This window comes from Pelecanus crispus, chromosome 1, assembly GCF_030463565.1.
Source record: "Pelecanus crispus isolate bPelCri1 chromosome 1, bPelCri1.pri, whole genome shotgun sequence".
In the NCBI taxonomy this organism is placed as follows: domain Eukaryota; kingdom Metazoa; phylum Chordata; class Aves; order Pelecaniformes; family Pelecanidae; genus Pelecanus; species Pelecanus crispus.
In genome coordinates this window covers 78,197,249-78,214,846 of record NC_134643.1, presented here as the reverse complement: position 1 = coordinate 78,214,846, position 17,598 = coordinate 78,197,249, and the positions used below count along the sequence as shown (strand labels likewise).

Sequence of the window (17,598 nt, the reverse complement as noted above, 5' to 3'; positions counted from 1 at the left end):
AGGCCCCATCCCTAGAAACATTCCAGGTCAGGCTGGATGGGGCTCTGAGGGACCTGATCTAGTTAAAGCTGTCCCTGCTCAGTGCAGGGGGGGTTGGGCTTGATGACCTCTAAAGGTCCCTTCCAACCCAAAGCATTCTATGATTCTAAATGCGTGCCCTTAAAGAATTTGTACAGTTCATTTCTTGCCATTTTTTTGGTGACTACTTGAACTGTCACGAAGATCAGATGATGTCAGCCTTTACCTCATACAGTAAGGTGTCTCTGTACGTTTTACAGGTTTTGTTTGGACTGGGGTTTTTTGTTTTCTTCTTCTCCTTTGCATATTTCCAGCACTGGATTGGTTAGCTCGGCTTCTAAATTTAGCAAGCAATGTCGTGAAAATTATACGCAGTATTTTTCAAATCATGTATTGTCAGAAAATATGCTTTAGCACATTTCTTGCTCTGTTGAAGAAGTTCTTGTGGCATGTGAGTATCTAACCAGTCCTTGTCACACTCTCAGAGAGTGTCAGCATGTGCCTGTTTCTGCACTGGTATGAGGAGGGAAAGCATTACCTTCCTTTCATTGGAGCACTGAACACATTTTGGAAGCACAGGTGTTCATTGGCGCCTATCAGTTGCTCCTGTGTTGCTGTTCTCCCAGTTGTTTTTCAGTTGTACCTGAAATGCCTCTCGTGTAGCTTCAACAGCTGCAGGATGCACTTGGCTTGCTCTCTGTAACGTTTCTAAGTATGTAAATAAAAGCCAGCCAGTGCTGTAGGACATGGTTTAGAGGAGCTTAGGACCAAAGTCCCCAGGTGGTAAAGATTCTCACAGGTGGTGAAGTTCTGGGGGAGACTGTGAGTATATGAACATTGCTTCAATGAACGGAAACCATTTTCAATCCCTGCTCGTCTCAGTGTAAATTTTTTCTTGTTTTCCAAAGGTACTTTATTTCAGATGATCTTTTCTACTGTTCTACATTCCCCAGCGACAGGCCGACTTTTCTGGTCCTCTTCAGGAAAACAAATAGCCAAAAGCACTTCTTTCACCAGTGTAAGTAAAGGACCTTACTTCGTTGGAGAAATTCTTGTGGCATGTGAGTATCTAACCAGTCCTTGTCACACTCTCAGAGAGTGTCAGCATGTGCCTGTTTCTGCACTGGTATGAGGAGGGAAAGCATTACCTTCCTTTCATTGGAGCACTGAACACATTTTGGAAGCACAGGGGCAGACACGTCCACATCAGCAGAAGGACCAGCGACCAGGTCCAGGACTAGGACCACCATCCCCAGTGTCATCTTATTATTGTCAGTGGGGATCTAGTCAATGGATTATGCATTCATCTAGCTCTAATGCAGATTACACAAGCAGGTAAGTGACTGCAGGCATCACCGCCTGTAATGGGAAGACAGCTGCCTGTACCACGGACTGTTAAAGTTAGGTGAGATGAAACCTACTGTGGCTTCTAGCAAACCTAGGCAGAGCCAATGCAGCCTGCTGTTGATCTGATGACCATTCTCACATCTGAATGTGTTTCCTGTGTGTCCAGGGCACTGCAACTGTAAAAATGCATTTGAAATTAACCTCTTATGCAATGAGTATAAGAGAAAAAAATGTACTGTGTTTCTGCTGGTGCCAAATCAAAGTTCCTGTCTGGAAGGCAAAATGTAAGCAATGTAGGGTTATTGCTTTTTCAGATATGCAGTAGCTAACAAGTAAGAGAAATATATGTATCAATTTTAATACAGCCTTTTCCTAAATTCCATTATCTGCTGACAAGTACAGTGTTATCATGCACAAAGGAAGGCTGATGTAAGTTTGATCCAGCCTTTAATATGAGCAGCAGTATGTTTCAAGGTTTGTCAGACACTGAGCCACAGCACACTATTGATTAAACACTCCATTGCAGACCAAAAGCTAGTGAGTCATCAATTTTTACTCAAAATGAGTTGTATAAAACCACACATCAACTTACTCTGCCATCTGGTCCCGTGTCCCTCCCCACCTCCCCAAAAAAAAAACCCCTGTGCCTGATCACTCTAACTACTAGTCTTCACTACTGGTGCTGAGGAGTACTGGATATGCTGTTCCAATGTGGTGCCCATGGCGGCAAACAACCATCTGTAGCTCATACTCCTCTATCTTCACTGTTTCACGTGTGACTTGTTCTTCAGCTAGCAGGAAAATGACGGTGTAAAGGGCAAATTCAAACTCTGGGCTGACACCAATAAAGGTGCTTCCAATTGGCTTGACCAAGCCCTTCCAGCTGAACTGGATGCTCAAAACCTGGTCATCATTGTCAGGCTGAAAGCATAAACAAAAGAACAGAATAATCTCCAACACAGCTGTGAGCAGACAGATACAATTTCCGACCAGATTTTTGAGGCCATTGCAAGATTCAGCCATCTTTGCTGTGCCAGGGTGCTATAGGTGGAGCACAGCCTTTTCCCTGTCCTCTGGAGTATACATGATCATTTATCTCAATTAAGCTTCAGCAGTGTTATGATCCTATAAACACCAGCACTACTTTTTGAAATAGTTTTTGCAAAAAAAGAAGCTGGATTTGAGGGCATGTTTCTTCTGCTTATATACACCTGGGCAAATTAGGTTCAAAGCAGTTGAGCCTATGATTGCATCGTTGTGCCTTGGTTCATTGCCACAGCTTTTATCTGTGGATCCATTTGTCTTATTTGCAAAGGCACACTGCTTGTTCTTACCCTGGTTTTGTTCTTCCGAGTAACATATCCCTTGTAGTCAATTTGGTTGCGCTTTTCCTGAAGGTAAAATTGCACCCAGTTGTGCAAACCTAAGATCTGTTTACCACGCCTTGTTTCTCCAACAAAAACATGTTCAAAACCGCAAGAATCGGGTCTGTAATAAAACAAAGAATAGGTCTTTCATGTGTTTAAATAGTTCAAATTGGCAGAGGGAAAAGGCAAGAAGATGCACAAGCTTGCTTAGGTTGATTTGTGAGCAGTTTTTTTATTTGTCTGGATTTGTTGGGTTTTCTTTCTTAATTTGCACAAAACTGGCCATGAAATCTAGCCACTAAGTCTAAGTTTGTATTTGATGATGAAGGCTGTCATTAAATGGCAGCCACAGATGCATCACTGCTGCTTACCCAGATTTTAGCAAGGCTTCTGACACTCTCCCATAACAGCCTCATAGACAAACTGATGAAGTACAGATTAGAAAAGTGGATGATGTGATGGATGAACATCTGCAGTTGAAGGCCTGTGATTAGGGACACAAAGTGCAGCTGGAGGCAATTCACCAGTGGTGTACCCCAAGGGTCAATTCTGTTAGTATCTGATCAGTAAGTCTCTAAACACTATCTGTGGGGGAGCAATGAATACCTGATTTAGGCCATACTCTGAGGCTGTCTTCCAGTTCTGTGTGTAACAGATGGAACTCGGGCTTATATTTACCTGGGTCATAATAGTGTAGAGATTAGCAGGGGCCATATCCATCAAACATACCTGTCTCCTCCTTTCCTGGCATAGAGCTGGAACCAGATGTCATAGAGCTGATATTTGAAATCGGCAAGGTTTGGCTTTGCCAGTTTTTTTTTAAGCAGATATTCATGAGCTAGCTGAATGATAGAAAACCAAGATATATACACAGTTTACTTTTTAATTCAGTTTTTTCAGCAACTGAAAAAGAGCTCCGTTACTCACTTTCATGACTTCTGTCGCTAAGATAGCATCAAGAAAACAATTGTTTTCAACTATTTCTTCTGGAGTCACTACTTCTGCTATACCGGTCGATGTCTCATAGTTGTCCAATAAGGAAATAAAGGCTGCAGAAAAAGAGAAACTTTCAGCATGCTCATCCTGATGAATAGGCCATATGCCTAGTCATACATATAATCCAGTCATTAGAGACTGCCATCATAAAAAGATGCCATATAATATGCATTGACAGACTTTAGAAAAAGACATTCATTTATATATCAAATTTCATTCTCAGGTACGCTGGTGGGTGTAGGTCTAGAGGTAACTCAAGGCCAGACCACTGCTGTACTTCTTTTTAAGGTAAAGAGCTTGCTACTGAACTTCCTTATGGAACCAAATGCTGAAGCAATAATGACCTTCTACCAAAACAAATCATACCTGACCACCAAGATTACAGACATAGGCTTATGAACGTGAGCTATGCTGGCAGAAGGCTTTGCAGGCATTACTTCAGTAGAGGAATAATACAGCATAAACCTATGTGAGATGGCTTGAGCTTGAGCACATGGCTACTGAGTGGATGGATTCATGTTCTCCTTTGCAGCTCTTTTGTCACCTGCTCCCTCCCATCACTTCATCTACTCATGTTCTGACACTCAGTGGACTCGGGGCTGATTCAGCACATCAAGCTGATAGAAAAATACTTGAGGTCAAAAACTTAGGTCATTTCCTGCCAGGTTAGTGAGCTGAAGGGACTCAGCACAGGGTTCAGTGAGCACCAGAGCTGCCCTCACTAGACACAGGGTTGTGTGGCTCAGAGAGGAGTGGGGGGAACAGGGGAAAACTGGGGTCCCCATTATGCTGGCTGTTCAATCAGCTTAATGTACCTCTATCCGGGGAAAAGAAAAATCAGGGAAGGAAACATACATTCATAGACATGCTTGAAGGATAGCCCCCAACAGAAATGCAAGAAGTAGCTGTGGACCTAGTGCTATCTGAAAGAGCTAGAAGCTGTGAGTGAATGAGGAAAGATGACTTTGGTGTCTTTTTCAATATATGGAATAACATCAAAGCAATGACAAGAGTCTCATCCATTTCACTTTGTAGTTGAAGAACCACGGAGAAATTCAGGTTTTGGCTAAGGCATAAAAGGATGTTCTTCCTGAGGCTGAGGCTACAGGTAACCTGCATGCAAATGTTGTGGAAACTACCTTCAAATGACATGGGGCCTGATGATCCTCACCACCATCCAAATTATATATGATGTTATATTTTAGGCAAACACATGAAAACCAACATGGATTCTTCATGTCATTTCCACCGTTAACAAAAGAATGGGTCTCACTTGCAAAAGTTTTTATGCTCTTCAGGCGTTCTTCATTTACATTGTGAAACAGATGTCTGGCTGCGCTGTCCTGGACAGCACTGTCACATTGCTGTGTGGCACCTGCTTTTCCCTAGGAGAAACACCAGAGTAAAACAATGAAAGAAGTGAGATGTCCTTAGAGGAGACAGTGCCTGCCTATATAATAATCAAAACAAAACCCATAATGCTATCAGTATTCTTTGTTAGGAATGGTCTTCCTATGAAACAGAAGACATTACAGAAGAACTGCCAGCATTGAGAAAAAAGACAATCTCTGACACTGTAAGAACCTGAAATTTCTCTGTTGACTCATTTTCAGAGATGATTGTGATGACCCATGTGATAGCTCAGTTCTGATCAGTAACCAGCTGTGCTACTATGCAAATGATAAAGAGAACAAATACATCACAAATGATAAAGAGAAGTAATGTAGAGCCAAGGCTCCCTCCCACCACAAATAAAAAGGAGATTTGCACACCTTCCTTCTCTGTTCATTTGTAACCCACAGACCTACTGCATATAGTTTACGAGGCCATGCAGGGCAGCAGAGACTCGGGACTCTCCTGAGTCCCCACTCCCCAAGCTAGCTAGGCTAATTCTCCTCTCCTCCATGATAATGCTTAAGCAATCCAACTCCTGATTGGAAAGGCTCCCTCAGGCTCAGCCTTTGTTTTCTCTTTCGACTTCATGACCACAGCCCCAGCCATCACCCTGGTGCCAGGGAGATGCTGACGTAGTTCTGGGCAGCTCCACCAGCTTTGGACTGGTGCATCCTGGTGCTCTGAAGTTTTCAAAGACTTCTTGTTGGCCACATTTAAGGGCATTTTAATCAATGTTACCAATAAGCACATCCAAAACGGAAAGGAGGCTTTCCTGACAGCTTTCAAGTTTCTGTTCCAAAAAGGGCATTCTCAAGGAAAGCGTGGTCCAGCTGAGATGGAGTTAATTTTCCCCATAGCAGCCCTCATAGTGCTGTGCTTTGTATTGGTAGCTAGAAAGGTGTTGATAGCACACCAGTGTTTTGGCTACTGCTGAGCAGTGCTGACACAGCATCAAGGCTGTCTCTCCAACATTTCCCCCCTCCCCTTACCAATAGGCTGGGGGTGGGCAAGATCTTGGGAGGGGACATAGCCAGGACAGCTGACCCAAACTGACCAAAGGGATAGTCCATACCATATGACATCCACTCAGCAGTAAAAGGTAAGAGAAAGGAGGAGGAAGGGGGCGCATTTGTTATTTATGGTGTTTGTCTTCTGGAGCAACCACTACATGTACTGAAGTCCTCCTTCCCAGGAAGTGGCTGGACATCACCTGCTGATGGGAAGTAGACAGGAAAATCTTTGTTTTCCTTTTGCTTCTGCATGTGGCCTTTGCTTTTGTTTTTATTAAACTGCCTTTATCTTGACCCACAAGTTTTGTTTTCCATCTCATTTTCTCCCCTCCGCTGTCCTGCTGAGGAGGGGAGTGATAGAGCAGCTTGGTGGCACCTGGTGTCCAGACAAGGTCAACCCACCACAGATGAGTAGCAGTTTGTTAACATGGACAAGAGGGAACTAGAGCCTTGTTCTGAGAAATGGAGAAACCATATGGGAGAAGTTTTCCCTCACACACATTTTGGCCTGAGGTAGGTACCCCTTTTTCAAGTTTATCAGCAACAGAAAATTGTATCTTATAATATGAAGCAACGTTGAAATAAAGTGTTTGAGCACTTGTGTACTGACTATTCAATGGCCTGCTGCAATTTGTGGTCAAAACACAGTCATGTTTGCACTGCACTGAGATAGCAAGGAGCAAAACGGCTGCTCATCAAATCTGATACCCGCTCCTTCCTTGCAGTTGCCTGGGACTAGTAGCAACACCCCTGAAATCCTCCTCACCCACAGTTTTGTGCCACTCAACACTCTTCAGGAGAAACCCGGGAATTCCTCAGATTCCTCCCTTATTCCCCCAAGAATGACTTGGGACTTATCTCCCCTTATCCCTCGCTGCAAGTCACCCAGACTATACACACGAGCAGTCATACACATAGAGAAACATCCAGGGTGGAGGGGACCTCAGGACATCTCTAGTCCTGCTCAAAGTATGGTCAACACGGAATTCAGACCGTATTGATCAGGGTGTCATCTCGTTGGGTCTTGAAAACCTCCAGAGAGGGAGATTTCACAGCTTCTCTGGTCATCCTGTTCTGGTTGCATTTGTCCTTGTTGAATTTCATGGTCTTCTATTCCTCCAGCCTGCTTAGGTTGAGCTGAAGAGAAGGCCTGTGCTTGAGCATACCAACTTCATCACCACAGGTTGCTGTCATCTACAAAATCGGAAAGGTTGCACTCCATCTCCTCCTCTAGGCCACTGATAGAGAGATTAAATGTTACAGGGCCTGAGACAGATACCTGAGAAACTCCACTTGTAACCAACATCCAGGTAGCGTGGACCATTAATGTGTTCTCTGTATTGTTCCCTCTCCTAAGTTCCCTCTCCTCTCCTCTTCATCATTAGGAAGTCCTGCCTATGCCATTACTGGAAATGACGAAGCACAGGCAACTCTTTTAGCAAAAGGCAGTTTTGCAGACACCTTTTCCTACAGTACCATAGTGCCTTTAATCCTCATGTGACTTAGCAATTGCTTACCTGCAAATCAATTGTGTAGTCTTTCCCAGGCATAAGGCGGTTAACATCCATATCCCACATCTCACTGAAAAGTTTAGAAAGTTCATGATTTAAAGCCTTCCTGTCAAGAAATCCAGAGAAATGCACATGTTAAAAAAGGCACATGCTGTTATTTCTTCAAATCACTTCTATAGTCTTCTAATGTCATTCTGTGTTCTGGATACTAGCTTGTCATCAGGAGAGCTTTCTCTTCCCCCAACACCTTCCTGTCAGTGCTGCTCTAAAAACCATAAAGCTTACAGTTCACGTTCATATCTAAAGAATGCAGGTAACCTGTAAGGAAACTTGAGCTTTCCCTAAGGTTCTTTTAGAGTATATTTCAACAAAGTTCTCGTTAATAAGCCTTCCTGCAGTTTTCCATGCAGTGGAATAAAAATGAAGATGGTGTTGTTTCATTCAGGATTCTATGTACAAACCAGAGGCAAGTAGGAGACTGTCATCAGCGTGCAGCAACACCACACAACAAAACAGGAAGCAAAGAATTCTCTCTATGATGCTTTTCTAGCAGCAATCTTATATACAACTCTTCCTACCTTTTTTCCTGCAAGACTCCACACTAGGGATGCTTTCCTTTGCCCGTATGCGTGGTTATCCTAGCATAAAGTCAGTGTGATGAAGGATGACTAAGACCCTAAACACAGGGTCTGCATACATTAAAATTCTCTCATGCACTGATCTCTGATGCACATACAAACCTACCCAGGCTGGTCTTTTCCTCATTTTAATGGAATTTTGTCCTGCATAATAGTGTATCATTTTCAGAGTCTAATCATCCATCTATCAACAAGATATAGGAAGGGTTGTTACTGTGATGAACTGCCCAAAGGTAGCTCCAGTTTCAAGGGCATTATGTCCACACTAACACATAAGATCAGGACAACGAACAGAGTGGAGAAGAAAGAGAAGTGGATTAATCTTTAAATGACTGGCAGTTGAATTAATCAGTTACAAAGCAGCACATGCATCAAAGCCCAGAGAAGAACCGCTTGGTAATTTTGAATTTCTCCTCCAAGGCAGATGTTCTCAAGAAAAGGAAAAAAGTGCAGAAATTTGTCAAGAATGGGCATTTCTTTCAAATAGCCATTTGAGCAACTCGCCATGATCTTAACACCTGGTTCTCCCCGACTGAACCAAGGCACCTTCAAGCCCAACTCTGAACCACCTAATGGATTACTGTTATGTCGTCTTCTATTCTGGCCCTGATAGAGATACTCTCTGCATCCTCCAGACAGTGGTAAATTCCATGTTGTCTAGTAGAAAGAGCAAACAAATACTGTGGTAAGGTCACAAACAGTCTTCTGACATGGCAGCCTTCATGTGAGGCAGCTTGAGAGCCAGGAAGAGCAAAAAGTGAGCCAGGCAGGCACCTGCCCCATTGTTGGCAGGGAGGGAATAGAAGTCATAGCAGAAAAGAGGGCATTAATCAAATAGTGGGAGATTAGTCTAGAAGCAGTACAGCAAGATTTTATGTGCCTTCTCCTGTCCTGGACTTCATGGTTGGCTCAGAAACTGCTGGTCTAAGCTCCTTATTGAAGGAAACAGAAAGTAGCAAACTGTGCCTGGAGAACTGGGACTTTTTTCACATTATTGAGCAATTCTTTTTCTCCAGAATTGTTTGTGTAACTGTGGGATGGAGTTTATACAGCTTGAGATTAAAATCTTGAAAAGCATAACCAATCTGCGCTTAACTCCTTGAGAGCTTATTGCCCAAAGGAATTCATATCCCTGAGTTAAGAGCCAAAAGCAGCCAGTTTACATTAATGCACCAGAGGATAAGCTGCAGCAGCTGAGGAGCATAAAACATACACGATATTCATATTACACTCAGCATTATTTAGAGTGGGGAAAGCCAGCTCCTACAGAAGGGCAGGGCAGACAACCGTAACTACTTTGGCTGCCACACCTCAGTCTGCCTGCAGCTGGGAATCTGAGCCATCATGTACCCCAGCTACGCCAGAGGCACTGGCAGTCCATTTTCACTCAGGCTCTGTGATACTTTGAGATTGTGGGAAATCTACAAGATCACCTGAATTTTGAACTGGGCTTGAATAGGTGTCAATACCTGAAAGAAGGAAAGGGGCTAAGAGTTCTAGTATATGGGAGCCAAAGGAAGTTTTTGTTGCTAGGGTTAAACACAAATATGAAGGAAGATTTTTGCTTGGAACAGGTGCTTGCATGGATCTTACAGTGGAGCGGGAGGCTGTCACAGAGGAGCTAAATTCAGCCCTTGCCCAAACTCGAGGCTCTGCTTATACAGCAGAAGTGTGGCTTGTGGCATCACATTATCAATACTGGCTGTGCAGCCCAAACGAGGCACCTGCTCGACTTCACAGGGAGTTAGTCTCACGGCATGTCAGAGAAGCCACCAACAGCAGCATTTTTATTTATTTTCAGCCGTACCGCCACATTCTTTCCAGAGTCTTAAGAAGAGAAACTCCTTCTTAACAAAGTTTACAAACCAACACTAAACAGAAAATTGTTCATCTCACCAGCTCATCTGAAGTCCCAAGAACAGGATCAGCAAATTCACAGAATAGTACCGGAGACGTTTTTCAAACTTCAAGCACCGTCTACATTCATTTTACCTTGGACTGACCTGATTTTATTGGATCACTTTTCTCCTGGGTTCTGGACCCTCCTGCTCTCTACTCCTCTGCACCAGCTTATCCCATCTGTTTGAGTATCACCATATTATGTTTAATACAGTTTTTACTTTGGAAGTTACTACCAGTGGCGGATAGAAGTCTGCTGTCTGTTGAACATCCAAGGTATGTGAAATATTAGGGGGGATGTCAGGGTTGGGTTTTTTAAATATTTTGTTCCATATATATAGTATTTTATATACATATCTTTTAGTATGTGTGTATTTTAGTAAGTCACCTATACAGGAAATCTGTCATCCCTTCAATACCTACTGCTTGTTCTTGGTCCGCTCTTGGCAGATTAGTCCTGTGTTTATAAAGGGCTGTAGGGCTCTGTTTGATCTTTCCTCCTCTAGAAATGTTATGGAATACCACATGAGCACATGGAGGCAAGCTCAAGGTGTGCACTCAGGAGAGGGTTACAGCAAAAGCATACCTACAGATTTCAATCCTCATATTTATTTAATAAATATACTTCTGCTAAATGTATTCCTGCATTCAGAAAATGTGTCCCAAAACTCTAAAGTCACTTAATTTTATAAAATAAAAGCCTCTTCTCTCCTTTTTCTCTGCTGGGTGCTACCACAATATCATCATGGACTTTTCCTCTCCTTTTTGTTATCCCTTTAGTTTTCAAACAGAGCAGAGCACCTGCACAGACTGTAACTGAAGATTAGAATAAAGAAAAATACTTCCTTGCCAAGGCAAAGAACTTGTTTAGCAACTTACACAGTCATCTTGTAAAAATTCTTTCTGGACAGTATTTCTTTAAAAAGGGTCCATAAACTTAGCTTACACATATGAGGTGAGACAACTTCAAAGAGAAGCAGCCCAACACCTTCATGCAAATCCATGACACACAGCATTTAGGTAAGGTTTTCCTGAAAAAGAGTATTGTGTATTTACTCTCTCGTTTTCAATACAATTGCATGTATGACTCAAACCAGAGTGTTTTATAGTTAATTCTCAATCCCCTCCCTACAGTGAAATCTCTCAGTTGTTGGATTTGTGCTTTCACATAGAATAAATTATTTCTGTGCAAGAAGTCTGGCCAATTGGATTTTGTCCAGTTGGAGTCTTGCTTGGATGTGCTTACATGCTCAAAGCACCACTGCAATAACAAGAACACTTAGTCTGCACTTGTAAGAGCTGAGAAAACTTTTGGGGGAGGCTCTTCGCAACAGTAACTCTAATGCACCAGCAGTGCAGCTAGAGCAAAAGAATCTAACATCTCCATTTTATTATAGCTTTCAAGTGAAACATTGACATGGCGTGCCTGTTTTACCAAATTATTTTCTTGCATGAAATCTTCATTCCATCCAAAACAATGCCCCAAGAAGAAGTCTTTTATTGCTGTAAATCAGAAATGACTCAAGACATGAAGAGAATTAAAGGGCCAGTGGCAAATGATGTGAGCAAGTCAACAGTGTCAAAGCAAGAAAAACATGTATTGCAAATGGGTCACAGGGAGCCCTGCAAAGGTTTGATTGAACATCTTCTCTAAAGTGAATTTACCTTCAGAGATCCTTTGAACAACATCCAGTTTTTAAAAAGCCTTTAATCTTGGCATAGAGAAGAAAAGCATTTGGAAAGCTTGATGAGCAGCCATTTAGAAGGAGTTTCCAATCATTTAAAAGAATTGGTTCATATGTTGTGAAGTACATGTATCAGCTTATATCGTTAATAGAAGATACAAGCTATTATCTCAATTTTTCTCTTGTGCCAGTGTGTATGTCTTTTACTTGAATCCAGTGATATTTTTCTTAGTTTAAAGCTGGTATTTGAAATACCAAAGGATAAATAAGACAGGTTTTGTAGGTGGAAAGGAAAATGCACTGTCAAGGGACAAACATAAGAGTGGGCAGTTACTCAGCAAACACTCTGTCAAGGTGCTGGGGCAGGCAGGTGATATTTGGAGAACCTATTCTATGTTATCAGCTATGCTTAAGCAAACACTGATCTTAGCATCACCTTACTTTAGCTAAAACAGCTTATTGTTCTGTTGTCTCACCAACTTTTTACGCTGAGGTGAGTTAGTAAAACAGAATAGAAACAGGAAGCAGGGCTATTGCAGTGCTCCATTTCACGTAACTCTTTTACACATCTCCCAGATGAATATATCCCATCCCCACTGCCCTTTGTGTTAGAGAAGAATTAGTATGATTTTTTCTTACCTGCTAGCCATGCCAAGAAGAAGTTTTTCTTTTAGCAAATACACTGAGCAGGGAAAATGCAACCTGAAGCTCAGAAATCCTTCTGATAGTCCAAGGCATGGAGCTGTCTCCCTCTTATACTCTGCTTGCCCGCTGAGGACTGTCACTCAGCTTGACAGGCAGCGCAGGAAGGCAAGGGAGAGGCAGGAGGTGCCAAATGCCATAAGAAGACGTGGAGTCTAAGGACAGTACCACGTCTTACGCCTCTCGCAGCGCAGGCACGCTCAGACCAGGAAGTCAGAGCCACCTCTACCAGGCTCCTGCTTCGCCTTATCACCGCAATCAGTATGGCAGGGAACACAGAAGGCGATGGCAGAGAGACACACAGCGACGGCCGCCTTCTCCCACCTGGCTTTTCAGATACGAACCTGAGATCCTTGTATGAACTGCAGACGTGAGTCACGGCATTGCTTCTGGAGTTATGTTGGATTATTTGTTAACAGATTTTAGGTCTCTGCATGAATTTTGGGCCCGGAAATAAGCTCTTCAAGTCTGAAAGCCTTGACTGAGATGGACGGGCCATTCTAGTCTTGCTGTTCTATGTACAGTTATTATTTGACAATAAAAGGGAAGATGATAATAAAGCAGGGATCAAAAAAATTATAATGGAGAAGAAAAATAAAAAAAGGGTGCTTCTGTATTTACAGCTGAAACTGTTAACCTTGTAAATATTAGGAGGCATCATAACCAGGACATGTTTTACAAAGGCAGTGCTTTGCATGCACCACTGGAAGCAGGTGGTGGCAGGTGCTGGTAAGTGCAGGTACCCCTTCCAGTGCCTGTCCTGGGAAGCATGCATTCACTGTGTGGCTAAATTAAAGCCACGTAAGTTTAAAGCTTATTTTTGTTTGATTGATACTTTTAAAATTTTCTTCTTCATAATAATTAATTCCTGGAAAACATAGCTTTAGGTTTAAACTCTATATATGCATATACAGAAGCCAGAATGGTTTGATGTTAGGCTACCAGTTATACAAATGGTCCATGTACCCCTTCAAAGAATCATATTAGGGCCAAACAAAGCTGCAGGTAATGAGGATGCCTGCCACATGGAATTGCATAGGGGGCAGGACATGCAGCTAGCTCACTTGAAAGTGAAGCTTCCTTCTGACACTGGTAGGGAAAATTATGTATCTCAAAACTGAACATCCTTAATTTTAACAGTGTTTTTTCTTTACCATTTTTTGTTACTATTTATTGCAGTTCTGGGTAAGCGGGATAAATGAAAAAAATACAGTGCCTGTGTTTATCAACTGAATGCAGGAAGCCTTTTCCTAGGCTTTCATTTAAAATACAAAAGCCAGTGGGCATATTCTGTCCATAACAAAGTTGCAACTCCTTTATTCACATTAGCAAAAGAGCCCAGATGGGAGCCCAGGGAATTTCCATTTACAAGCAGCGGCATCACTGGAGTCAGCAGATTTAAGTTAATCTCTGATAAAATTACAGGTCTGATTAGTAGCATCGCTAGTGATTTCATAACCAAACGTGTACTTAAATCTGTTGTAGAACTTCTGTTGTATGATTTAGCTGTTGAGCTAAGAAAAACTGAAGGATCTCAAAGAATGTAAAAGGGTGCATCTGCCAAAAGAAACCAAGTACTGATCAAAGACAAATGAGATCAGTGTACAATCTGGGTCGTTCCCAGGTCTAACACAGGCGCTAAGAAAACCCAAGTGTGCCGAGAGTGGCCTTGCTAACACCGCGGGTTGGCTTTCTCTGCTGAAGAGACCAGGAAATGGTTTGTCAAACCCATTGCACAGGGCAGTGGATGTTTGCTGTGCAGGAGCTGAGGTCAGGCTCCCCCTGCTCTCTGTTCCTCTTTTCTGGCACAAGGGAACGGGGAGAGTATTTGGTGGTCTCAGTCACATGTGAACAGCATTTCCAAAGGAATTGGGCAATAGACTTGTGGAAGACACTCTGCCTAACAAAACTGCCACCTCAAGCATCAGATGCTGACCTTTGCCAAGGTCAAAGATCAAGGAAACCCTGTGAATAAGACCTGTTTCTAAAGCATGTAGGCATCTCTGTGTGTTTCTGGCCTAAGTATTTTGTTTTTCTAGCCAAGGTGGCCAATGGATAAGTGCTGGTTTGTCGCCTCTAGTCAGGTGCCTAAACTTCCCTGAAGAGGGAAAGGGCTTATTCAGAATTAATTTAAACCTCGTTAGTGGTTTAAACCTCTAGAGAGCGTGAGCGAGAACACTGTGCTTTACAGGCTTCCAGACCAAAGCAACCAAGGCTCACACATGCATGAAGGACACATCTGTGCTGGACAGGCTTACTCAGGGAGACCGAGTAAAAGCTGGCAGCTAGAACAAACACTGTGCAGATCTACAGCAGGCTCAGTCCTTTCCCCAGAGAAGCCAGCGCAGGCCTTTGGGTAACCTTTTGTGTGTGGATATAGGGAAGACGAAACTTCTGAGAAACTGAGTTTTCTGGACATTCCATGGGAGCTGTGGCTATTGCCGCCAAGTCTCCACAAGCTGACCAACTCTCACGATCCAAACTGGGCTGCCCAGGGAGGATCGTGGCGGTTCTGAGATTCCCTTGGGCTAAATTAAGGTGCAACGACACCAAACGATCAATTAAACACTTTATTGATGATAGAAACAACCTGAACTTGGCAAGCGTAATGGTAGGCAATGTGGATTCTAATTGAAATACTTATAAGAAGAAAGGAAAGGCGGGGGGGCGGGGGGGAGAGAGAGCACGTTATCACCACCCTTGGATCCCACGATGACGATGATAGATGTGGTGATCCTCTGGTTGTGGGTGCACACCCGGCTTTCTCAGAGTCGTGTCTTCTTATAAGCCAGCCTCTGCCTCTCAATTGCATCAAATCCATCCCCTCAACGACTTACATGGTTCTTGTTTCAGAAAGTTCTCAATCTTCTGCGCAGGCATCATTGGGGGGGGTGGTCATGAGGGGTCTTTTGGGTGGTTGTGAGCCCCTTCCTTAAGTGAACTCTGTATGACTTCCGGCCGTATCTGGTAAGTTGTGAGGCACATCAGAAATACGGAACGGCGCATCCTCCGACATGCCTTCCCGCCTCTGTGCCAACTGACTTCTCACTTGTGGTTTGGTGTCTCCATGCAGATCTTAAGTTGTTTCGCCACAACGTTTGAGACATCAACCAACCACCACAATGTCTGAGACATCAACATACGTTAACTCTTTCAGTCCCTCACACCAACACTGACAAGTAGTGGAGGTACGGCCTGGGCTCCTCAGTGGGAACCTAGCCAGGTCAGAGCTCACTGAGAGCAGGGAGCGAGGACTTTGAGGTCTCCACCCTTCCCTAAGCATTAATTCTCAAGCTGGAGCCTCACCTGACAGATTGTCTCCCACCAAGCTCCGTGGTCCCTGTGCCCAGCCTGTCTCTTCGTTATCACCCTGGTTTCCTAAGCCTCAGCCTCTCAATCCTGAAGTCCTTCTCTCTAGCCAGTGGTGTTATAATCCCTCCGCTTACTCAGGCGCTTCTGGTGCAGCAGCTGCCCTCAAAGAGAAAAGTAAGAGGATTACACAGCCAGGCATGTTTTTGTCATAGAAATGCCAGGAGTAACTCACTCCATTCCTGCAGCTAGATGTCTTTACCTAGACTGCGCAGTGATGTGACCTGCTGACCTTTAGGTTGGTCTGTTAACCTGCCTTTATTTACTAGTGCTAATTCCCAGGTTTAACAGGTAAACCATGGCTGACTTACGAATGTTCTCAAAGCCAGATGAGCTGCCTGCACAGTCAGCAAACCCAGAGGCTGGGAGAAAGCAAGTGCTTGGGGGTGCAGACAGCTCAGTACCCCAGTGTGAGCTGAGTGGCTAAGGGAAGAAGGTTTTTACTGGTTTTTTTAATCTTAATAGTAGGACTGTCAAGCATACACCTTGATTTTGTAAGGAGAAGCTGTGTCTAAGGAATCATCGAGGCCTGTTTACTGCAAGTTAAGACATATTAATTAAAGAGCTTTGAAACGTTTCACATTTAGCACAAAGTCGCATTTGCTTATTAGTCATTAATTTGTACACATTGATGTAAAGCAAAATTTTAGGTGGTCTGGCTGAAACATCCTTTCTTATTGCACAGCTCAGTTCTTGTGCTTTCCGGATAAACTTTGCCATTAATGAATCAGGCTGTTGGCCATCACTGGCATAGATGAGATGGAGTAGATTCACGGAAGGATCCAGAAGTGCCAGTGCAGGGCATCCTGGCACCCAGGCACCTTTCTCCTTACCCCGGGTTACGTGCAGGTGCTGGCTCTGAAGCCGTACAAGTTGGGGAAGTTAAGGCTTGAGAAGTTTATTTGACATAATAATGAATTATGGTGTTGACACACAGAAGTTATCCTCTTCCTAGCACGAAAAGATAGCGGGGCTTCGATCACCAGTTAGAAAAGGAAGACGCTGTCATTCCATTACCCTTGCTTTTCCCCATTATTATTGATGCATTTAATAAAGGCCAAAAGGGCGTTACGTGCGTGGCATGATAATACAGCAAGGGCAGGCTCACAGAAGCGGTGGCACTACTAAAAATCACGCTCCTGCGTGTTCTGCGTTTATAGAATCATAGAATCACAGAATGCTTTGGGCTGGAAGGCACCTTTAGAGATCATCTAGCCCAACCCCCCCTGCAGTGAGCAGGGACAGCTTTAACCAGATCAGGTTGCTCAGAGCCCCATCCAACCTGGCCTGGAATGTTTCCAGGGATGGGGCCTCTACCACCTCTCTGGGCAACCTGTTCCAGTGCTTCACCACACTCATTGTGCTTGACCACCGCGTTGGTGCGGCGAGGCACGGAAGGTGAACACGCAACGCGCTGAGAGGATGACGGCAGGAGCTCATTTTTGGTGTGATGTCCACGCCTCCCGCTGCCGTGTGTGCAGGCAGCGGCAGCACCGCCCTGCCGAGCCCGCCTGCGGGCAGCCGCGCCCCGCGGCCATTTTGAGCAGCGCCGCCTCAGAGCCCCCGGCACACGCGCCCGCGGTTCCCCGCAGCGACCGGCCAGGGGTGCGTTAGCCCAAACAACGCGGGCAGCGCCTCTCCCACCCAGCTCCCCACCTCCC

At 44.0% G+C, this 17,598-nt stretch overlaps 1 protein-coding gene across 1 annotated transcript; it reads right to left on the bottom strand.

Annotated features, from left to right (window-relative positions):
* Positions 1-2,020: 2,020 nt before the first annotated feature.
* LOC104023947 (poly(U)-specific endoribonuclease-B) lies at positions 2,021-12,605 on the bottom strand. The gene is made up of 7 exons (XM_009489411.2): positions 12,506-12,605; positions 7,651-7,750; positions 5,002-5,113; positions 3,660-3,781; positions 3,462-3,574; positions 2,700-2,853; positions 2,021-2,286 (listed from the first exon to the last, which is right to left on the bottom strand). The coding sequence occupies exons 1-7, from the start codon at positions 12,514-12,516 to the stop codon at positions 2,029-2,031; spliced, it is 870 nt and encodes a 289-aa protein (XP_009487686.2). The 5' UTR covers positions 12,517-12,605; the 3' UTR covers positions 2,021-2,028.
* Positions 12,606-17,598: the final 4,993 nt, after the last annotated feature.

What these genes read in the sequence shown, in the direction of transcription:
- LOC104023947 (XM_009489411.2), bottom strand. An exon ending in GCCAGGAAAGGAGGAGACAG is followed by an intron (nt 2,854 to 3,461) that starts GTATGTTTGATG and finishes GTTTTATTACAG; the next exon opens with ACCCGATTCTTGCGGTTTTG. An exon ending in CTCGGAAGAACAAAACCAGG is followed by an intron (nt 2,287 to 2,699) that starts GTAAGAACAAGC and finishes TTATGCTTTCAG; the next exon opens with CCTGACAATGATGACCAGGT.